Source organism: Gigantopelta aegis, chromosome 10 (assembly GCF_016097555.1).
Source record: "Gigantopelta aegis isolate Gae_Host chromosome 10, Gae_host_genome, whole genome shotgun sequence".
Taxonomy (NCBI): Eukaryota; Metazoa; Mollusca; class Gastropoda; order Neomphalida; family Peltospiridae; genus Gigantopelta; species Gigantopelta aegis.
The window spans coordinates 8923167-8947649 of NC_054708.1; the positions used below are offsets into that span (position 1 = coordinate 8923167).

The window sequence follows — 24483 nt, forward strand, 5'->3', positions numbered from 1 at the left end:
GAACAAGTCAGATTTATTTACTGCAGCAGAAAAGCAGGAAATAATAATAATAATAATAATAATAGATTTTTATTTCAGATCAGAGATCCATAGAACATATATAAACATCACATACAAAACTGATTACATAATATACAGCAGCTTGTGCCAGCGATTTACACATACAGATTTGACGTACACAGTTGTACACCGCAGGTGGGCAAGTAGGTCGTTTGAAGTTGTTTCGATTCTGCTCTTCAGCGAATATGCTGTTGAGCGAAGTACAGTGAATTCAGTACCAACATGTATAGAGTAATAAGTTCATCGGAATATCGTCGGTTTAAGTAAAATAAATTTACTCTCAGCTAAAGTGTCAAAATCAACTGTTTACCATTAACGTGTTAATCATAATAATTAATGAACACAGTAGTAGGGCCCATTACAACATTTTACATGGCAATGTTAATACACATATTGTTTTATTAGTTTAAGTCATAATCATGTTTATTACAGGTAGCGGAAGCATGTAAAGTTTGTTTTGCTTAGAAGTAGAGCACATTGATTTATTAATCATGGTCTATGGGATGTCAAACATTTGGTAATTCCGACATAGAGTAAACCTGCTACATGTTTCTATTAGTAGCAAGGGATCTTTTATATGCACATCCTACAGACAGAATAGCACATACCATGGCCTTTGATATATCAGTCGTGGTGCACTGGCTGGAACGACAAATAGCTCAATGGGCCCATCGACGGGGATCGATCCTAAACCGACCGCGCATCAGACAAGCGCTTTACCACTGAGCTACATCCCTCCCTCTGCGAAAGCATGTAAACGTATTGGAAGTTGAGTCCGCTTGAAGTATAAGAAAGCGTGATTAATCCAAGTAAGTTTAACAAGACAGTCAAATATCAATCAGTTTTATTTTAAGAAAATGTACAAACAGTATGAAAATATTACAAACAGTGGTACAAAAATAAGAAACTGTGAAAGTGGTCTACATACTAGAAATAGTATTACTTACAAAACAAAGTCAGTGGCGGAGATATCATCACATAGAGAACTGTCCTCGTGTTAAATTATTAAAAGGCTTTGGTACATGGTGAACTCTTATATTTCATTTCATTTCAACTTGATTCTCGTATTCATATTCAATCACATTCAAGCACGCTGTCCTTGGCATACACCTCAGCTATCTGGGCTACCTGTCTGGAATATTAGGTTAATGTTTAGTTGTGTGTGAATGACAGTGGACGTAGTGGTCCTAAACATCCACAACCAGCTGAGTGGGAGCCATTACTGAGTTGCGAGCCCACTACCCAGCAGCTTTAAGTAACATAGCTTAACCACTACACCGTGTCTGAGTTGCGAACCCACTACCCACCAGCTTTAAGTAACATAGCTTAACCACTACACAGTGTTGCGAACCCACTACCTTTAAGTAACATAGCTTAACCACTACACCGTGTCTGTGATAATTACATTAATTAATCTTGTAATTTCGTAATTACGATTGTTTAGCCAATGTCTTTAATCTTCCAACATATCATAATCAACAGTATGTCTATAGTTTACAAGAAATGCTTTTATACATGTAGTTGAACGTACACAGTTCCCAAACTATGTACAACTATGGAAAATGTACGGAATCTTGCTATAAAAGTTCACGTGGTGTTTACGTTTTCGCTCCTAGGTGTGATCAGGTTTACAAAGCATTTTTACAAGCATATTTTCACACTACATCGTACCAGTGTGTTTCGTGTACGTGTTTGTTTGGGGAAGGGGGCGGGGTCCTAAGTACTGAAGGGAACTGATAGGACGAATATCCATTTGAAAAAAACAAAATCAGAACAAGTTTATAGGCTTCTCTGAGAACTGAAAATCTGGGGGGGGGGGGATCAGAACATAAGATCATGTCCTGAATATTTTGACAGAGTTCGACAAATCCGCTAGCCCGACGCCCGGGGCTAGTGCTGTTTAACACAGGGCTAGTGACAAATGCAAAACCAGTAGCCCGATGATTATGTTTTTCCACCTGAATAGGAAGGTGGATTTCCCGTCATCAACCTCTATAAGCCCCACAACATTTCGGCAATCACGAATCAAGGACGAGTATGCAGAACTTCAAAGTAATATTACGTACAAACATTTCAACAAAGTTTAACCACATTATATAAACCAAACAGGATAAACACAGAGCACAGATCAAAACCTTTGACATTTTTATCAGTAAACGAGATATGCCCTTTCACTTTTATTCTAGTTTTGTGCTAAACTACATCTAAAACTAATTCTACATGTATATCAAATTAATAATATTATCATAGTGCATAATGTTTTCAAAAACTGGTGAACATTCGGAGCAAACTAATCTTGGCTACAAGAAAATTAAAATCATCCAATTTATTGAATTATTTTTGAGGGATTTTTGTTGTTGTTTCACTGTGTTTAAAACATAATCTCTATAATAAAAATATGAATATATTTGCAATCCAATAGTTAATAGAACAAAGTACATATTAACAGTTATTAAATATTTTAATAATCATACAACAAAACAAAACAAAAATTACCTGTCATATTACATGACACGTTTGAAAGTGAAGGGAAACCTAAATATTACATTGGTAAAAGATCAAAATATGATGTATTATCGCATGTCCTTATTTTGATTTATCAGTGTTAAAAGTTCTGAATACTTTACACACAGAAATAATATAATAACTGGATAAAAGCTATAAAAGTTCAAAGTCCACACATATTATATGTATTTTATTTTCATGAAAATTTAAAGCGCTTCAATAAAAAAAACAACCCCAAAACAAACAAACAAACAAACATATATAAACAGTAACCGTAACAGCAATCCATGATGCATATTTTCTTCTATATACACAAAGACAGTGACAGTACAAACAGAACCGAGGTACGATATATAATAGCGGATTTTATCCAGGTATACCAACACGTCACTCTTTTTTTTAAAATCTGAAAAGGGCACTACTTCGGTTTTCCTTTTTTTCGGGGGGGTGGGGTGGGGTGGGGTGTGTGTGTGTGTGGATGAGTTGTCCCTCTTGTACCACCGCTTAGTACGGCTCGGAATCAATCAGAACATTGGATCCGTGCCGTCATGACACTATTGTTCGTGTATCTGGCCATGTTGCCCTGGAATGCTATCATCAATAAATCTAAGAGGAAAGGTATTTTTTTATATTACAAAATGCATTTACTGTTATGTCATCCTGAAATAAAACAATTTCGTAGAATTAAAGATAAAAAGTACAGTTATAATAAGCATAGTGATACAAAAGAGGTACACGCATTTTCAAAATGGCCGAATTAGAAGTAGTACGTAGTGCCAACGCATATTCATGCGCAGGAGTTAACTCGTGCTTAACTGTACGCATAACAAAAAGGTATGGAAATTGTTAATATGTAAACATGTATAAACTAACTTGAGGCGAATATGACCTTCACTGGATATTCACATCCTAAGTGATGGTTTACAAGTATTATGTTGCGAGGATTATATATTCATCTGCTATCTATGCACACACGTTCCTACATATATATACATGGAAACCAAGGCTTTATGCAGCACAAAAACATTTTTTTTCTCTCCCTTGTCAATGTGCAGCTTCTTAACATACACAAAAAAACTATAACACAATATGAGTAATTTGACATACTCGCCGACTTGTGTAATATTAATACATTATACGTAATAAACCGAGAAGAACACATGGTTTTAAATAGTCTTACTACATATTGTAGAGTTTTCACTGATGATAAATGATTCGTCTATAAACAATAGTTCCTGGATATTCTGATAACTGATCATCATCTCATAAACCTTGTTTCCTTGGTGTATATAACAGCTATTTCACTTATCAGTATCTTATTAAAATGAACACCGCCTACTCGAGTACATATTAATTTTTGCAACATATATTTTGGCTTAAAGATGTTGGCGACAGATTGTCAATACCCATTACGTTAGTGAGAACAATTCAGTTCCACTACGTAATATCGAACCACCAATGTTTCCAACGAAGATGGATCACGTGACATTTCAATGGCATGACGTCATATTTTGGCACAGCGAATCAGTTTTGGAACAGAACAGATATTCAGCCATGTCGAGTGTGCCATCGTCGTCGACGTCGTCTTCGTTTGGGGTTTGTAGAGAAGATGTTGCTGAAGTAGTTCCACTTGCAGTTGCGCATGCTCCCACACAGCGCCTCCTGGTCGAGCCGCGGACACGGAAGTCCGCGGTTCTGTTCGTATTGCGTCACCGTTCTGGAGCGCCGCTTGACGCCAAACCCACACGTCTTGCTGCACGAACTCCAGTCCGACCACTCGCCGACGATGCAGTCAAGGTCGCCTACGTTGTCTGAAAGAAAATGATGACGACCGTTATATGTTTCAACGAGGACGACGACAACGACCACAACAACAACCCAAGAACATCATTTAATTCCATCTTAAAGATACCTACCACCATCAACAGCAAAAACAACAGCACCAACAACAAAAGCGACAACACCAGCAGCAACATCAACAACAACAACAAAATCAACATCAACACCACCAACAGCAGCAAGAACAAAAACAACACCAACAACAACCGAATAATAATTTCATCTTAAAAGGTACCAACCACCACCACCACAATCAAGAACAAAAACAACAACAGCAACAGCATCAACAACCCAAGAACACCTAATTTCATCTTAAAGGTACCGACCCTGGCTATTAGACGGTGGAAAGTAATGTCAGCTATTACAGATTTTGTACTGTTAAATTAGTACACATTACATAACGTCTTGTATACTAGGAAGTTACCTTAAAAACAAATTCCAAAGTGTTTCTGGTGTTTGTAAGACCTCAAAATGTATTGTATATTAACCAGATAGATTCGTATCTTGGAAATTAGGCTCAGTGACTTATGTTACCACTATTTACTGTTAATGTTTTGAGAATAACCAAATAAAGAAATGTATTCAAAGTGGATTTTCTTCAGGTGAACACTAAAATGAAGGTAATCATAGAATCTCATTTCTAAAATACCAAAGAAGAGAAATTCACAAAACTATAGTATAGTTGTTGCTATTAATAAAAATAGGAAGAAATGAATTACAAGTTCAGTAATATACCTTCATATCCCGTGTTTTGGAATCTTGTCCCATGGTATGATGGCGGTTCGCTTTTTACTGTGCTGCCAGCCTCATGGTCATCATGGTTGTCATGGTATTGGTGATGACTTTCTGTCTCGTTCTGGACGACCTCTTTGTTAGTGGTTTTCACAGGAACGACTCTTTCCTCTCGGTGACGAGCAGCTTCTTCAATGTATATCTGAGTCTCAGTCTGGACATCCTCTGTCGGTTCAGCTTCTTGGATGTCTGTCGTACCCGTGTCTGTTGTATCTGAATCTGTCGTCCTCGTGTTTGTTGTCTCCTTGTCTCGTGCTTCCGTTTCTCTTACTTCTGTGTCTGTTGTCTCTCTGTATGTAGTGTCCGTGTCTCTAACATTGCTTTTCGTTGGTGTGTCACTTAAGATCCCAAATATGGAGCCGGCGTTTTCTCTTGCGGAAAAGTCTCTCATATAGTCAGTCCGATAAGCTTCGCCGTAAATTGGTCGCCGTTCTGTATCTACCTCAGTACTAGAACGTGTCGGTGCAATCTCGGATGGATGAGATCTTGTAACATCAGAGTCTGTTTGACTGTAGTCAGTGTCTGTTGTGTTGGTATCAGTGTCTGTTGGATTGCTGTTTTCTGCTGTTTTCTGTTGGATCAGGCACGGTCTGTAAAGCTGCGTGGGAATGGCCCTCTGTTTGCGATATGTCGTACAGATCGTCGTCTTTCACAGTTCCTCTTCTTGCTGACATTACTAGATGCTTTTGAAGCACCAGTTTCGGTGTTATTATTCGCATGTCCTGATAGTCAGTGTCCATATATTTATCTGTCTTCTCAGAATGTTCTGATATTTCTGTTTGTTCTTCTGGTGATTCTGAATTTCTTTCAGCGAGTACTGGTGTTGGTTTTTGATCCGCTACATGTGGGGGGTTTGCATATGCTAGTTGTTGCCTGATAGTTTTAGATCTCTCAACGTGTTTTTCAAGAACTGAATCTCTAGACTGCATTGTCGGACGTATAGTTTCACTTGCTGGTGAATCCAGCAATGTGTTTCTAATGACAAGTTGTCTCCTTAGAGTAGATGTTGGCTTTGGCCCTTTAAGTAACTCCAGGTCAAAAAGCGTGCGTTGTCGTGAGATTGCTGGCTTTTGCAGTTTGCGCTGCAGTTCGGCGTTAAGTCTCGTCAAATAATCCGAATCTGCGAGGCTGGGTTTTTCTGGACTAGCTGTCACGGCGTCCGTCGGTCTCATCACCAGCCGAAATCGCTCCTGACGTTCGTGTTCTTGTTCGTAAACAATAGCACTGGGACCCGAGTCGAGCGGCATGCGTGGGCTTCCTTTCTTGCGGTATTCTACCACCTTTTCAACGATAGCATGCGCCATTCTGGGGACTCGTGCTTGACTCTCGTCGTAAAAGGAACTGGCTGGGTGATTTGGGAAGTTAGGAGTGATCTGAAATATTTTCTCTTGTGGAAATGCTGGCCAGTTTGGCGAAGTGTACGTAAAACCTCTGTCTGTCCCAGCATCCATTGGTCGAAGGTGGGCGTAGATCTTTCGTCGCCAGTGTCCGTTCTTACAGAGGTCAAGGCTGTCTACGCCAACGAACCAATCAGGACTCGGAATCACCTTGACAACGAATGAAAGCTGAAAAAACACATAAATATTGTTTACTTTACTTCTGTCCCATTAAAATCTCAGTAAGCTATCTCTTTTCTCGTTTTCGTTTTCTCTCTCGTTATGTGTTTCTTTCTTTATTTTATTTTCTGTTTGACATAAATTAATTTCTCCATGTCAGTGCTATGATTTTATAATACATATTTGATTTATTTGACATGGTATAAGGCAGTTAATCAGGGCTCCCCAATATTTACATGTTTATTGATATGAGGATAAGAATTCCCCCCTCCAAAAACAACAACAACAAAACCCCATCTACCCCCCCCCCCCCCCTCCCCCCAAAAAAAAACCCCCCCAAACAAAACAAACAAAACAAACAAACAAACAAACAAAAACAAAACAAAACAAAAAACTAACCCACAAAAAACAAACAAAATACATTGGTAAAAACATCGTCAATGAATGTAGTTGAAAAATTGCTCAATATTTTGACTTCTTTGATCCCTTTTGAAACATATGTACCTGTACAATGATTCGACCTCAGTTTTTAAGCAGTATGTGCTTTATCATAACTTAGTAGTTGTAATTCCCCCAAAAGACATGGCGTTGCATAGATTAAGCAAGTCCTAAACTATAATATATATTTAAAACTGTACGATTATATGTGAAGACGTAAAGGTGAACTGGGCCCGTGCTTATAAAACTTTTAGAGTCCAAACTCAATCTCTAATAACGTCACACACAAACAATTTGTATGGCATTACATTAGTGTCTCGAGTCTAGATTCCAAACATTACACGTTATTTCATATAATATAACATATAATGAATTTGTGTATGTGTGTACGTGCGAGCGCGCGCGCGCGAACAATGACTACCTTGGAATGTTGTCCGTCAGCGAATATCCTGAGAGAGGACCGTCCAACTCCGCCTCTGATCGGTGCTGCCGTAAACAGATCCCGAGTGTCGTTGTAGCCTTGAGCCTCTCTGTCGAACAGCATTGTATTCCTTTCTTCGACGAACTTCTGGAGAGCGGGAGACGCGTACTGACCCTCGGACCACATGTGGTACGTCCGTCCATGTGTCCGACCTGGAAGTAGATGTAGTAGATATCAAGATAACACAAGTGATTGGTTTGTGGATTTGACGACAAATTAAGATCTAAATTGTAAACATCATAAAATGATGATTGTTTAGTAAAGTATTTGCGATTGTTCCATAATATGACCCACCTACTTGTCTATTTGCCTGTCTGTCTGTGTGTGTATCTGTGTCTGTCTGTCTGTCTGTCTCTCTCTCTCTCTCTCTCTGTTTTGTTTTCTTTATTAGACGTTCCAGTTATTACGTCTATCTCACGCTGAACACCAATTCCCCTTGATCTCACTCAGTACTTGATGAATTGCCATATTGGAACAAGAGTGCTGTAAAGACTACCGGTACTCCACGACTGATATATCAAAAGCTGTAACCTGTCTGAGGGCGAGTGCAGTTAAACAGCCACATGTTGCCAGTAAATAAGATTAACTTGTGTCACGGCAGTGGATTTTTACTCATACTAGTCCATTAACGTGTAAAATAAACAGTTTAGGCATCTGTGGTGCGCGCGTGTGTGCGTGCTCGCGCCAAGAACAGCGTACTTGAACATTAGTCTGTAAAACCAAGAAAATAAGTAATACCATCGTCATCCTTGTCAATGCTATGATGTTGTGCTGTTTTTCTACCTATAGTATTTAGGCATGGAACCAGTCTGCTTATGCTAATCTCAGTCTATCAACTGTTACGACGGAGTTGGCCAACATGATGGTTGCGTTGTAAGTTTTCCAACTCCCGACGTAAGTTGTAATTGTGCTCAGACTAGCAACTGGACAGTCGTAAAGTCGTGAAATCGACGAGATGACCAACTGAGAGTGTCGTGACAATTCGCAGTTTGAACCTAGCATAATGGGACAAAATTTAATAAATAAAAAAGAATTGCAGACACCCTACACTGGTTGCCTTTTGAATATTCTATTAATACAAAAACGTGACATTGCAAGATGGTCCTTACAATACAAAAAATATACTTCAAATAGTTGAAATGCTATGCTAGTTTATAACACATTTAATAAATGTAATTATAAAAAGTAAAAACTAGGTCTATAAAGCATGCACCTTTACGAAGTTGCATATACTGTGTTAGTAAGTTGTAGAAACACTATGAAAACCATTTCCATGGTCCTAGATGGATGGGTACATACAAAGCACAGGTGCCTCTCACCAAAGGAAACATTTGTTATTCATTTTGTGGAATAAGTTACTTCTTTTTAAGCCCAACGTGAAAGCAATTTATCGTCTAAATCGCTCCGGAAACTGACATTTTACGTGTTTCCGAGCAAGACCTTTGCCGTATCTGGCTGCCGACTACAAGTGTAAACATCTGTTTTCGTGAGTGTGCATTTCTCGTGTTTGATCTTCCGCGCTTCGCATCCAGACTCAGTTTGAACACGGACGTCTTAAGATCTCCTACGTCTTGTCGTCTTGTTACATAAAGTGGCGTGGACGTAGGTCTCGTCATATTCAAGGGGCAATAATCGAGCAGAAACCCCGTGATAATGAGGGAGATGACAGGCTGTGAACCTTGAGGGTCTTTCACCGGTTACAGACAGATCAATAATACACATTCATCACATTTTGTTTGCTGGGTGGCCTGTTTGCTTTTGCACTCTTATCTTTTTTTCGCCTGGTATGAATAAGTCTACTTTTGGCACGTTTCGACCGCATGAACTATGTTCAAATAACGATTAGAATACTAAGAGTTTTGCTTGTCATGTTAAAGCTCACCGTCGTTTCAATTTGTGTTTACTATTGTAACAAATACCTACAGAAATACAACTTTAACTAGCGAGTGTGCTAGTACTGTCAACGAACAAGAATAAGAAATGTTTTATTTAACGACGCGCGTAACACATTTTAATTACGGTTATATGTCATCGGACATGTGGTTAAGGACCACACAAATAATGCCAGGAAACACACTTCCGCCATACTATGAGCTACTATTTTTGATTAGCAGAACGTGATCTTTTATATGCACCATCCCACAGACAAGATAGTACATACCACAGCCTTTGTTACACCATATATTATTGTGGAGCACTAGCTGGAAGAAGATTACTGTGAACGAAAACGTCAGCTGCGTTAATACAACTTACGGTCTAGCTATTTTGTAAACAGGGTCGTATCTGGACTAGTATAATAAGAGCGGGCAGTCAAAGGGGGATTCTCCAGCTAGACAAAAGGGACACTTCTAAACTACAAGGGATTACTCCCCCTCTTGACCCCACCCCTGGTAGTACAAATTACAATTAAACAAATCACCACTAGAAGTCAATTTGACAAAAAGCACATTTACATTTGTTCTATCCTGCATATAAATTGCGAATGAGTACTGCAGAATTGTGCGTTTATCGGGGGGAAAAAAAACTAAAATGGGTGAGCTATTCCAAATCTGCATATATTTTGAAAATAAATCCAAATTAACGTTTTAAATATAAAACGTTTAGGCCTACTTGTGTCATAAAAATAAGCACTTTGAATCGGGTTAAACGGCTAAACTGACTTGCTAGCTTCGCAGGACAACCTTCCGGATGGACTATCCTTCAATTTTCTTAACCACTAAATTAATACTAAGCATAATGTGATTAGTCCAACGAAAAATAATAAACATTCTGCATAGTTTAAAAAATATATAGCAATTCTGCCGTAACAAAAAAGAATATTTATATTCATTGTCATGTTTCATTGTCATGAAATAGTTGTATTTTGGAGATCGGGGGGTCATCCTAAGACATACCATACAGGTCCTTACAAAGAGTGACAGTGTGAAAGTTAAAGGTATTTTTTTTAACGACACCACTAGAACAAATTTATATATTAATCATGCGCTACTGGATGTCAAACATTTGGTAATTCTGACACAGTCTTCAAAGGAAACCCGCTACATTTTTCCAGTAGCAGCAAGGGAACTTTTATATGCATTTCCCACAGACAGTGTCAATATGAAATAACGGTATCAAAACATAATGGCAGATCTATACCACCACAGAAACCATTAAAGTGCTGTTCCAGATGTATGATGTATTGAGCTATATCAATCAAGATATTATTTAATATGATTAGAAAATTATAAAAAAAAATGTAAAAAAATTATATACCGGTATATTTTCCATTTAAAAATATTCCCCTGAAAAACAGAACCAGCTGAATTCGTTTCGGGAATTTCCGTAAGATTTGCTCCGTGACGTCATGAAGGGAACTCCTTTCGATAGTCAGCGCCATTGTTCATTGCTTCTTTTGTGTTTATTATGGTTAAACGGCGTGTTGGTGGCGGCTGTAGCAATACAAAAGCCGATAAATTTAGTCTTCACGCATTTCCTAGTAATGTTGCTGTGAGAAAGCTGTGTGTGAACTTGATTAAAACAACGTGGAAATACTGGACAGGAAGAAAATGCCGGAGACCGTTGCAACAGCAGACACTTTAGTCTCGATTCATCCGAACTGGCTTGTCGGCTTAAGCGAGATATGGGAATACCATGTGTTATGGATTTAAAAAAAAGATGCGTACCAACAATTTTTCTGCGACACAAAACAAATGACAACAAGCCGACGCCATCCACACCGAAACGACCTTGGGGTGCATATGGTCAATGTCCCAAATTGCGTTATGCTTTCAACTCCGGTCAGTTTGATTTTTCTCATGCACGGTTCGTGCAATCATCGAGATCCGATTTGTTGTCGTTTGCATCTCGTTCATTTGTGAGATTTTCTTTACAGTTCGAGAACATTAAAACAATAAAGTACAGACAAGTAAGTATCTATAGCCTAGTCCGTCCCATTCTACAAAACTGTAGGGGTTTTTGGTAAAAAAGAAGAAAATACATTAAATTAATTTTACTATACCTTCCCACAGAGAAAACCTTTTTTCATACTATGGAATGTGCTATGTATTTCTGAGCAGACTGTTTTTCACAACTGCACACAAAAAATAGTATTGTTTTTTTATTTCCAAAACACTTTTTACTTCTTTTTTTTTTACGTCAAACTAAACTGAAATTATTTACAAAAACCCCATCTTCATAGAGGGATGGGACGGACTAAAAAAGTTTTTTTGTTTATTTCATAAAATTACCGATATCGGGTCCACTTGACTCGCAGAATTCAAGAGTTATTTATCGTCTTTTCTACTACATCACAAGTATTAGAATATACAGTGTAGCAAAATAATTCGCACGAAAAAGCTAAAGAACAAAACAAGAATAAAAGTTGTAAATTAGTGGTAAGCTGTCTCCACGACCATTTCATCGTCATCTGTCAGGCCGGTGGTTCGTCGGAAGATGTTCCAGGTTCAAACCGATAAGGCATTATTTGTTGTGTTGCACAAATATTAGTCCAGTCGTCATTACTACACTATTCATCATCGAAAGAAGAATCGCATGATCAATGAGCTTGGCAGTCGCTGTCGGTCCCACTTTCGCTTGCGCTGGAAGTCATCTCGTGGTAGGTTTCAGTGAAGCGCGTTCCCTTCGTGACGTCACGGCTATTTACAGGCAAATGTTTTTACCGAGAATTTTACTCGGTCGTTTCCGGCAGTGTTCTAAGGGAGTGATGTTTTAATACTTTTATGGGGCATTTTCGTAATTATTAATTTACATATCGGTGTAAAATATTATTGCAATGAATTAAGAAAGCATTTAATTATGGAATTTTGAAATTTTAGTGTATGGTCTGGCACAGCACTTTAACCATTTTCAATTTAAATTATGACTGAAATACAGGATCGAATTTAGCCCACGACGAACTTATATATTCAGGGACGTAACTGAAATTCTTTTTGTTGTGTGTTGAGGAGGGGAGGGGTGGGGTGGGGGGGGGGGGGGTACACGTGTAAGAAAGCAGATTTAATCAGGACGCAACGGAGGCGTGGTGGTGGGGATGGATGGGGTTGGGGAGTCGGGACAACTGCTGCCACTAATTTTTTTTGTTTTTTTCTCTCTTTCTCAGCAGCATGTGGAAATGTGGTTACACAACTGATATGTTATGAAATATGAGCACGTGTAATAAATATATATCCCATATGTAGCAATTTCCGGTGATCGTGACCAATGCGTGTGTGGTGGTTCCTTAATTTACAACCAGTCTGTTTTAAATAAACAAAAAGGTGTACTGAACGGAAACCCAGTAAACCTGCACACATCTAAAAATATAATTCGACAGTTTATCTTTCAATTTTGGGTGTAGTGTGTCCGTCTGGTAAACGAAATTAATTCTCAATAACGGCTCATATTGTTTTAACCTGCTGGAGCAAAGGCTTCCACCGAACAATCGAGTTTAACTTGTACAGGGTGTGTCCCATTAGTCAAAAACAAAAACGTTTCGAAGCACACGTACATGTATACTTAATGAAAATCTTTTGTTATATAGCAATTGAAGTAACACACCACCCAACAAAATCTGCTGCAGTTACATAGCAGAACAGAACCAGAACAGAACTTTATTTACTCTCACGGCCCCCATTCGGTGGCATCAGAGGAACATAAATAATAATAAACATACACATTGTCAAGATGATTTCAAAAACATATATACCACGATACAAACAGATGAGCAGCTAAATATTATAATCAGTTAAAATTACACATAAGTCAAGAAGCACAGATTTGTTTGTTAATAATAGATATAAACGTACACGATTTTTTTAAGAACACTAATACATTTTGAGCTGAAGAGTTGCTGGAATTTGTATATATTTCGTCTATTCACATAGTATTTGTTAAGATAATTAAGTCTTTCTTGTCTAAATTTTGTGCATATAAATAGATAATGAAATTCATCTCCAACAATATTGCTATTACAAAGCGTACAGTTTCTATTTTTATATAAAATGTGTGTCCACCGCCCCTTTTCAACTGGTGAAAAGTGATTTGCAAATATAGAAACCTAACATTTACTTGATTGTTGTGCTTATAGTTATTACCGACTGCTGGGACTATTCTCAGTTAGAGTCCATATTAAAAGTTTTTCGGCAAATAAAATAGTTTCACTTTATTAAATTCACATTGTACGTTCGTTTTCTTGCTTAGAATATGGATGTTTCTATAACCAATGCATTTCTGGAAATCGTAATGTTTTATAATACATATATATCAATATCGATTTTTGTCTAAATAATTATGTACATACTAATTTATCATTTCTTTCAAAGGCCAATTGAAATTTTGACTGATTCAGCCAAATGTTATTCGGAATGTATTTATACTTATAATGTTTTATATTTAAAACATGTTAGGTAAGAGAGTGTTTTAAAAAACAGGAAAATGCAACGTTTGTATTTATTTTGTTGGGTGAACAAACTGATGTCTTGATAGGTCTGAAACACAATAAGCCACGGTCTTGGATCACAAAGATCACTTCAGCGATTCAAAACTGGGTTTTTTCTTTTTCTTGCGATCTGGCATGAGGAATAAAAAATTTTTCTAAGTAATTTAATACATTTCTTATAACATATACGCTAATGTTATAATCTTTATACTGCATGTTACGCATTCAACTGATAACTGATTTATCCGAATAGGATTAACTCTAACATTACATATTATTTTTAAATCTAGCTAGTAAATGTCAAACATCTCACTGCATATATTCTTTTAAGCTCAGTTGAGCGTCTCGCTTGAGGTGCTTGCGTCGCAGAATCGAACCATCTCAGTGGATCCGTTCAACTGATTGTTTGTTTTTTGTTCCAACCAGTGCACCACAACTGGTCAAAGGCCGTGGTATGTGCTTTCCTGTCTGTGGGAAAATGCATATAAAAGATCCCTTGCTGCATTAAAACAATGTAGCGGGTTTTCTCTGTTGACTACGAGTCAGAATTACCATATGTTTGACATTCAATAGCCGATGATTAATATATCAATGTGCTCTAGTGGTGTCGTTAAACAAAAAAACCTACTTTATATTGTTCAGTATTCGGTAAGGAACAGAGCTAAGGAAATAGAGCCACACACACACACACACAGACAGACACACACACACACACAGATACACCAACACACACACACACACACACAATCCAACACACACACATACACACACACCAACACACACACACACACACACCAACGCACACACACACAAGCACACATACACACATACACACATACCAACATACACACCCACACATAGATATCAAACATAAACAGACACATCAAACATAAACACACACGAACACACATTCACACACACACACACACACACATCAAACATAAACACAAACACACACACACACACAGAACACAGACACACACACATCAAACATAAACACACACACACATACACATACACATACACATACACATACACACTCACTCACACACAGACATGACAACAAAGGTTGGTGGTTCCATAGTGCAGAGTTAAACTAAGGGGTGTTTTATTTAACGACGCGCTCAACACTTTTTAATTACGGTTATTTTGGCATGGGACATATGATTAAGGACCACACATATAATGAGAGAGGAAACCTGCTGCCGCTATGCAATGGACTACTCTTTCCGCTTAGCAGCAAATGATATTTTATATGCAGCATCCCAGACAGGATAGTACATACCACGGCCTTTGTTACACTGGTTGGAATGACAAATAACTCAATGGGTGTCAAAGACGGGGATCGATCCTAGACCAATCGCGTCCCGCCTCTCGTGGTCAGAGGACAGATCTCTCCAACAGACACTGCCCCGAGCTTGCACTGAACAAGGTCACGTTCTCCAACCGGGATGGATACTGCACAAATACACGTGGCATCAAGCTGTACTGGCATACACACGCGGTATCCGTTTTTATATTGTCTTCAGGTGACTTCGGAAGCTCATTTTGTGTTAATATTCACAGGTCGGCCGCTTGTTTATTATATACCGACCTTTACATATAAATCATGTGAGTCGTATATTTTTTACCTGCAATACATGTTTATCAATATGCATTGTTAGAAAGCAAGGATATTGCACACTCATTATATATCTTATAATGCACACACACACACACACACACACTTTCTGTTGATGTGCATGCGAAACCTTATACCATGCCGAAATCAATATTAGTATCCACGTGGTGCGGGATTTAGCTCAGTTGGTTAAGCGCTCGAATGAGGTGCTTGCGGCGCAGGATCGAACTATCTACGTGGATCCATTGAATTGATTGGGGGGTTTTCTCGTTACAATCAGTACACCATAATTGGTCAAAGACCATGGTATGTGCTTTTCTGTCTGTCGGAAGATCCCTCGCTGGTAGCGGAGTTCCTCTGATGGCTACGAGTCAGAATTACCAAATGTTTGACATCCAATAGCAGGTGATTAATTAACCATTGTGCTCTAGTGGTGTCGTTAAACAAAACAAACTTTAACTTATAATGCACCACTTTATGTTGGTGTGTATGATAAACCTTACATCATGCCAATATTTCTATCCACGTTGTATGATGAAATTACTTAATTTAATTGACAATAGCTTTCATTTATGACTACCGGCCTCGGTGGCGTCGTGACAGGCCATCGGTCTACAGGCTGGTAGGTACTGGGTTCGGATCCCAGTCGAGGCATGGTATTTTTAATCCAGATACCGACTCCAAACCCTGAGTGAGTGCTCCGCAAGGCTCAGTGGGTAGGTGTAAACCACTTGCACCGACCAGTGATCCATAACTGGTTCAACAAAGGCCATGGTTTGTGCTATCCTGCCTGTGGGAAGCGCAAATAAAAGATCCCTTGCTGCTAATCGGAAGAGTAGCCCATGTAGTGGCGACAGCGGGTTTCCTCTCAAAATATGTGTGGTCCTTAACCATATGTCTGACGCCATATAACCGTAAATAAAATGTGTTGAGTGCGTCGTTAAATAAAACATTTCTTTCTTTCTTTCATTTATGACTTTGCTAAGGGTAAATGGCATAGTTTGCAAAAGTCGAAAAAGATAAACATTTTCCCGCCCCTTTACCTTCGAATCGAAGTCCTCTGCATAAAGAGTGCGGGAACGTTTGTTTTGTATGCATGTAATTAAACATGTTTATTTTATGGTCTGTAAATAAAAACTGCTTGCAATATCCTTCAAAACTATGATAATTTCTAACGACACCTCGGCATTTTGTTTGAACACTCGCTAAATTTTGTTTGTGTTAAGTGTGAGATAATCAGTCTTAACTGACAACTGGTCACTGAAGGGAATCGTCTCTGCGCATATTTTAATTCTGTGTAATAACCCCCCCCCCCCCCCCCCAAAAAAAAAAAAAAAAAAAAAAAAAACACACAAAAAAACCCCCACAAAAAACACAAAAAACCCCACAAAACCCCCCCAAACCCCCCCAAAACCCCCCCCCCCCCCCCCAAAAAAAAAACCCAAAAAAACCCCCACAACCCCACACAAGAATAATATATCGTTATAGTTTTTAATAGTAGTATAGTTTGTAACTCGTAAATCAATGTGCTTGAGCTAACCAAGTTGCAGAGAAACATCAGTTTACAATTCAAATAGTAACACAGCCTTAGTGACACCAATCACCGGTTTTAAGGTTGACAGGTACTTTAACGTCATGACAACGTCATACAATTTGCATAACGTTACCTCCTTGAGACTCAACGAAAAGAATGATATAACATCAAATAGCCTTGACCGGGACCATTTGCTTGTCAGACTGCAATTAATAAGTTATTAGCCAGACCAGTTGGTAAGTGGTGGTGCTGACCCACACCATCAGGATTCCACCATGGAACCGTCCAAGATTAAACAAGATGCAAGTATCAACGGAACACGTTTGTAATCCCGATTATGGTAGTCACTTCATCAGTCCAGTCCTATCTCAACAACATCAGATGCTGTTAAAATACTAGTAAAATACACTTGCGAAGTCACAGTATTGTCTCAACGTTCCATTATTTGTCAGTAATGGAGTGACAAAACCCTGCTTAATTAACCCACCAAAATCATTGGTGTTAAAATCCATACTAAAATATATTCACATAAAATTATTATTTAGTGTATTTTTAAGTCATGGAAGAGTTATTCGGACATTCCCCTAAATAAAATGCATTAACCAAACAAAGTTATCCAATCGATGTGACCACGATGTTGACCAGATGAAGTTCGGTCTGCGGTGCTTCCAACCTGTTGACATCTACTGGTCCGCTGGCCGATGTGATATCGCGGAAACATACACCTTTGAAAGTTTTTGAAACAGTTACAGGTCAAACACCTGTTCTGTACCGCAAACCGAACTAAAACCTCAGGTGCGGTTGCCTGAATTTTATAGGAAAAGTGTGCAGTGTTTCAGAAACGACGCCTACAGTATTCAAGGAGGGTGTGCAAAATATTTCTTTCTGAAACACCAAGTCGACCAAGATATATGTTCCTCATTTTAAAAAAACAACAATTTATTGTATTCTACTAATAAACACTAAATTTTCCGGGGCACTTAGTAATTCGGAGGGAGGTGCGCACCCCAGCATTCTATTGTGGATTCGAGACTGAACCTCATATGAAGATCGAAGAGACACGTATAATATGTCGAAATGTCTGCTACTAAATTTCATGAGAATATGAATTGATAACTCAAAAGGGTGCATTCAGTATCTTTTTTTCTCTAGTATATTTTGACTAGAAACAGTTGCTAAGCAGGTTGAACTTGCAGTTATATGATGTATGTATGCTATTAGAAATTATGTCAGGCTATGATTAGTACAAGGATCGGGTGAATTGGTACTATGCGTCCTCTAAAAGGACATACATTGTTACATTATCTGCAATACATATTCTTACAGGTGGTGTAACGGGTGTTGTATTCAGCCAATGAATCATTCGTTTGCCATATGCATACGAATGGATTCTTTCCTTTGAACAGGAACAAGTCAATATACTTAGTCTATGAAATCCGCCGCAACAACGGGTCCACATCTATTTCTGTAACAGTGATAACAATCTAACCATTTATTCGCTTTGAAAGAGCAATTCGACAGGTAAATAGGTACCAGACAAAACCGCCCCCGCAGGGAGCGAGATTTGGCCCAATGGTAGTGCGTCGTACTGATGTGCTAAAATCGTAGGATCAATAAACATTAGTTTGTTTTGTTCAATGACATCACTAGAGCACAGTGATTTATTAATCATCGGCTACTGGAAGTCAAACATTTGGTAATTTTGAAATATAGTTTTAAAGAGGAAACCCGCTACGTGTTCCCATATAAAAGCAATGGCTATTTTATATGCACAGACAGAACAGTACACACCACGGCTTTTAATATACCATGCGTGGTGCACTGGCTTGAACGAGAAATAGCCATATGGGCCCACCGATCTTAGACCGACTGTGCATCGAGCGAGTGCATTATCACCAGACTACGTCTCGCCCCTGTGAGAATCAATAAAACTACGGCTATCTAGTGTTAATATATTATTAAGTCTGGTGTTAATATATGGTTAATTCTGGTGTTAATATATGGTTAATTTTGGTGTTTAATATATAGCTAATTCGACACTAGGTCGAGAGAAAGAGAGGAAACACGTTGCCGCCTCACAGACTACTTCTATCAATAAATCAGATAACTATCGCAAAAATAAATTGGGGGGGGGCGGGCCCTTGCCCCCCCCCCCCCTAGATCCGCCTCTGGCACGTTAATATGTTATCATATCCTTCTAGCTCTTTAAGGGATTACAACGACATCGGCATTATGGTAGTCTTTGAGCCCTGTCCTGGACAAACAGTAGCTCAGCTATATGCACTAGACGACGTGCTTGAACCTTAATTAGATAAGTATGAAACCAAACTGAAATGAAAAGCTAAAAGAAGAGTGCTGAGGCAGTGGATTTCTTTTGGAATAATCCACTTAACAAAAATTTTTTGGCTTAGACTAGCATGCTTGAAAGACAGCCATAAACACCCGTTACATCCCGTTACTTTTGAATTGTCAGTGTCGAGAACGCAATCCAAGGTAACGCGGTCCGCGAGATTTAACTAAACTACAATGTATATATTATAGATAACTAGTTAACAAGACCATGTAGGTAACTGGATTAACTAAACTATATAGATAACTGATTTCTTTATTACTGATATCTCCTTTGTTGCATATTTGTCGCATAATTCCTGTCTATCTGATAAGTGTAACGGTGGCTAGGTTATCAGATACGTGGATATAGGCCAATAGATGTGTCCAGTAAAATACTACGTAACCTCTTCATCTCGACTCGAATTAAAACATAATTATGTCAGGCGCATGTGCGTGCGTGCGTGTGTGTGTGTGTGTGTGTCGGAGATCTAAACTCCCCTTCTCCAAGCGAATTTTCTTGTTTTCAATATATTTTCCAGGGTAGTATAACTCGACCTCTCTAAACACTTCGCTCGCCACAGTACAGAACCACCCCCACCCCCACCCCAACACCCGCTGTACACATTCCTGCTCACTCGCCTATATGTGTGAATCGTACATGCCGAAAAATAGCTCTAGCAACGATTTTTCACTCTCCCTCTATTGTTTTATCGTTAGTTGTTTTTGTTTTTTTTCAAAATTGTTTTCTAGTCAAACACACAGGCCCGTAAAATAGAATTTTGGAGGTGGTGCCTAAGCCTAAATATAGATAAAGATAAATATTAGTACGATGACAGAGGTGCATTCAATAACATATCTAATAACAATTAAAATGCCCCCCCCCCCCCCCCCAACAGAACATAATATAACTTTTATTACATTCGGTAAACTTTTATAAACATTTTGCGCAGATGTAGCATTAAAACAACACGATGAATGCAAAAATAGTATAATACAGTAAAGTGAGAACTATAGTATATATAACATTATATGACGTAGTACAGATACTAAATTTTTACAATATCTACTTTTCAAAACTATCTTTGAACTCAGTTGATAGAATTTATAAAAATACATAGTTATTTTATTTTATAACAGAGACTTTTAGAGAAGTAAAGAGTTGCTTCCATTTGAAAGTGTTTGTCCTAGTGCGGAAGTATTTGCTTATGTATATATATATCTTTCATTGCAAAATAAAGAAAATGAGCACATAACATATCCACAATTAAGTGCATATAAAAGATCCCTGGCTGCATTAGGAATAATGTAGCGGGTTTTCTTCGATGACTGTTAATTCTTGCAATAAAAGTTAGTCATTTTAGGTTTAAAAGGGTAAAATCATATCTCTTTCCCTCATACTCGGCCCTAAGAATGTTTTTTTTTAAATCTATAAAATAAAATGTGAAACTAATTGTAAATAACAAAATAAATAATAATAATAATTTAAAAAGTAAACAATTTTTGTTTACCTATTAATTGAGACCACTGGGCTTTGGGTCTGTAGCGTGGATACATCCGAGGAAAGTTCTCTTTTGACCAGTCTCCAAAAAAGGTCAAATTGTACTCGGCAAACGAATATTCATTACACTTCCCATTTCCCCGCTTTGCTCTTCTTCTTCCTCTTCCATCGACGATGCACAGAGTGAGAAAAATGAAGAAAACAGTTTTTGTGTAATCCAGTGTGAACAGGAACTTCATAGCTAGAGAGCGTGGTCTTGTGTCGTCGAGGTGTCGCGTGGTTTGTAATATTAACGTAGTGACAGAGTTTCGCGCGCGAGTTACGCCAGGTTAATGTAAACAGCATGTGTCGTCTGCTTCTTCGCCGATGTACACATATAGTGTATATATAGTCCCGCGCGCCGAACACACGATTTCATTGGACTGAGATCACTTATGTAGTTTTTCTTTTTTCTTTTTCCTTCTTTTACCAGGTGGCGATATATGCTTACTTCTCTTTTCTTTTTTTTCGTTTTTGTTATGCTAGAGGTTCAGACAGACTACCAACTGTCAGCACAAAGTTGGTCAACTTTTTGCTGTCACGACTTCTACGACTGTCTAGTTGCTAGTCTAAGCGCTTTTACAACTCGATTCTCGTCGTATAACCCACCCGTCGTAATAAGTTGGGACTTGGGGAAATTACAACAAAACCGTCGAATTAACCAACTTCGCCGTGATAGTTGACAGTCTAAGCCTAGCATTACGAACATTTTCCTACAAGTGATGTCATTTCAGGGACTTTTAAAAAACCCATTTGTTAGAGGTGCTACAAGGCTATCACGTTTTTAAGGGGGTAGCTTCTTGGAAGGAAGGAAGGAAGGAAGGAAGGATTGTTTAACGTGCACATTCAGAGCAAGCTGTTGGAGCGCACGCCAATCTTGGGCACAGCCACCGACCTCAGCCGGTTTCTCTGTCCAGGACAGGATTCTTGGAACACAGTTAAGGCGCATATAGACGCGTGCGTGCGGTCGGGCTAAAATAAATAAATACATGGAAATACATTAGTTTCAATGAGAGCGTCTAAACTGGATGCGTGCGATGCGTGCGTCTGCAGAACGCTTGTGACCAGCCGCAATGAAATAATCGTATATGTTTTATAAACGCATCAGACACGACAGTCGGACCGCACGTACGTGCAGCACCCAGTCTATATGGACCATGAGCCAGACCTGGAATTTTTGGGTTTGACTGTCAAATCGAAGTATTAAAAGTCACTATTGTCTTTAGTTAGTCTGATATCTAAACTAGTTCGAAGAAGGAGCCAATTTTCGATATATGTTAACAGATAAACAAAGTTGCCTTAATTTTGAAAAATGACCGCCATTTTCATATTTAGCTGGGCTTCTGAAATGGCTATCACATATTTTCATACAGTTTAGACATCGGGCTAACTGAAAAACATAGAGACTTTTAGTCCGATTTAAAAAAAAAAAAAAAAAAAAAAAAAAATTATATTATTATTAAATAATATTATTTTTTTTTTTTTTTTTTTTTTTTTTTTTGTAGTTCATTTTACCTGGCTCATGGACTAATGTGAGCCTTTAAACATTTATCACAGCCCGAGGTGCTGAAGGTCGCAGGACACTCTTGCAACTTTGTAGACCCTCTGGATTTGGTTTCCCAGGTGCGATCAAGACTGGTATACCAAACTATTAAAATAATCCTTGCTATTAAGTAAAGCAGTGGCAGTATTGTGTCGGGCTCTAGTTTTAATACGCGCTTGTTTGGGAAAGGGTGGGTGATGGAGATATGTATAATTTCCAAATATTGGAAGTCCTCTCAAGCTATGCCAATAGTGCATCAACTCTAACCGAGGTAAAGAGCGGACAGTGTCTCTGTGTCGTAAGATTGCTTGTTGGAGATTGATTAAATGCTACAAGAAGAAACTGGACATAGGCATCGGATGTGGCATGTTAAGGGGACAGGGGCGGGGGGCACTGCTCCTAACTGAAGATTATGCATCCTCCAGTTGAAAGGTCAATTAATATATCACCCCGCCTTCAGTTTCTTACAACTTCCGAAGCCTATGCCAAGGGCAATACGCTGGAAATACAGTACACTATATTTTAAAGGGACATACCCTAGTTTTTAAACACTAACGCATATTTTCCATATTATAACCGTTTTTGATAACTTAAATCATACTTTACTTAGATTTTATTGCTTAGATTATCAATTTCCGTACATTCGAAGTGTTTTTGGTCACTCTGGTGTTTTTAATATCACAAAATGCATTTCTCATATTTTTAAAAACGCAAGTGCGTCTAAGAAGTAACACTTTTAGAGGGTATTTCACCATTTCAAAGTCAAAGACTCATATTTCACTCAATTTTAACTTTATCCAAAAGTGTTACAGGTTTGTAGATTAACTAAACTTAGTGTGCATTTTCCACGGGTTGAAACTAGGGTATGTCCCTTTAATGTATACTCAGTTAGACCATGATCTAGCATTACTTCCCCAAACTGACCCAGACTCCAGCAACATTTTACTAAACGTCTGGTAGGTAGATGACCTTCGATTCACAGCAGACCATTGGAGGGTTTGACCACATTTAGGCCTATATGCGTACGGGCTTCCACTTTTGTAGGGTGGTGGGGTATGCCAAACAGCTATATAGGGTTGCGAAAGAACCATTACATGGATTACAGTTAATATTGTAGAATGGCCTCAGATTACAGTTATCTTCCGGAAATTGTTATCCGCGCAAATAGTCTGCCGTTTGACTGTGATTATTTCATGGCAGACAGCTATGAAGTGGCAACTATTTGACTGAAGTGACAGGGGAGAGCATGTAGTTTGTAAACATGTGTTTGTTTGTGGTAATTCCGGCCCATGCAAAAGTAGTGCTTTTTGTGTAAAATGGGTGTACTCCGGCCAGGTTTAGAGGGTGAGTTTGTTTAAACCAATATGCTGGGAGAAAGAGCTGGACAACAGGGTTGTTCTTTTCAGGGTATTTGTCCCCCAGGCAGGCAAAGGTACATACAAAAAAAAAAAAATCCACAGGCCTGCTGATACTAATAAAAATGTTATAGTCACTAAGACTATATAGAAACATATAGCGAAATTAAGTGTGGTCTGTGGCCAAATGATGGAAATACACAGTGAAACAGGTTTCAGGCAAGCTTATTTTGCCCGAATATCTCTCTCTTTTTTGCCTTGGGATCGATCCCCGTCGGTGAGCCCATTGCGCTATTTTGCGTTCCAGCCAGTGCACCACGACTGGTATATCAAAGACCGTGGTATGTGCTATCCTGTGTGGGATGGTGCATATAAAAATGTCTTGCTACTAATGGAAAAATGTAGCGAATTTCCTCTCTAAGACTATATGTCCAAATTACCAAATGTTTGACATCCAATAGCCGATGATTACT

The 24483-nt window shown here is 38.5% G+C and overlaps 1 protein-coding gene across 1 annotated transcript; it reads right to left on the minus strand.

Annotated features, from left to right (window-relative positions):
- Window positions 1-890: 890 nt before the first annotated feature.
- On the minus strand, window positions 891-21444 carry LOC121382950. Its single transcript, XM_041512639.1, has 5 exons — window positions 21084-21444; window positions 7612-7823; window positions 5762-6761; window positions 5140-5730; window positions 891-4376 (listed from the first exon to the last, which is right to left on the minus strand). The coding sequence occupies exons 1-5, from the start codon at window positions 21310-21312 to the stop codon at window positions 4114-4116; spliced, it is 2295 nt and encodes a 764-aa protein (XP_041368573.1). The 5' UTR covers window positions 21313-21444; the 3' UTR covers window positions 891-4113.
- Window positions 21445-24483: the final 3039 nt, after the last annotated feature.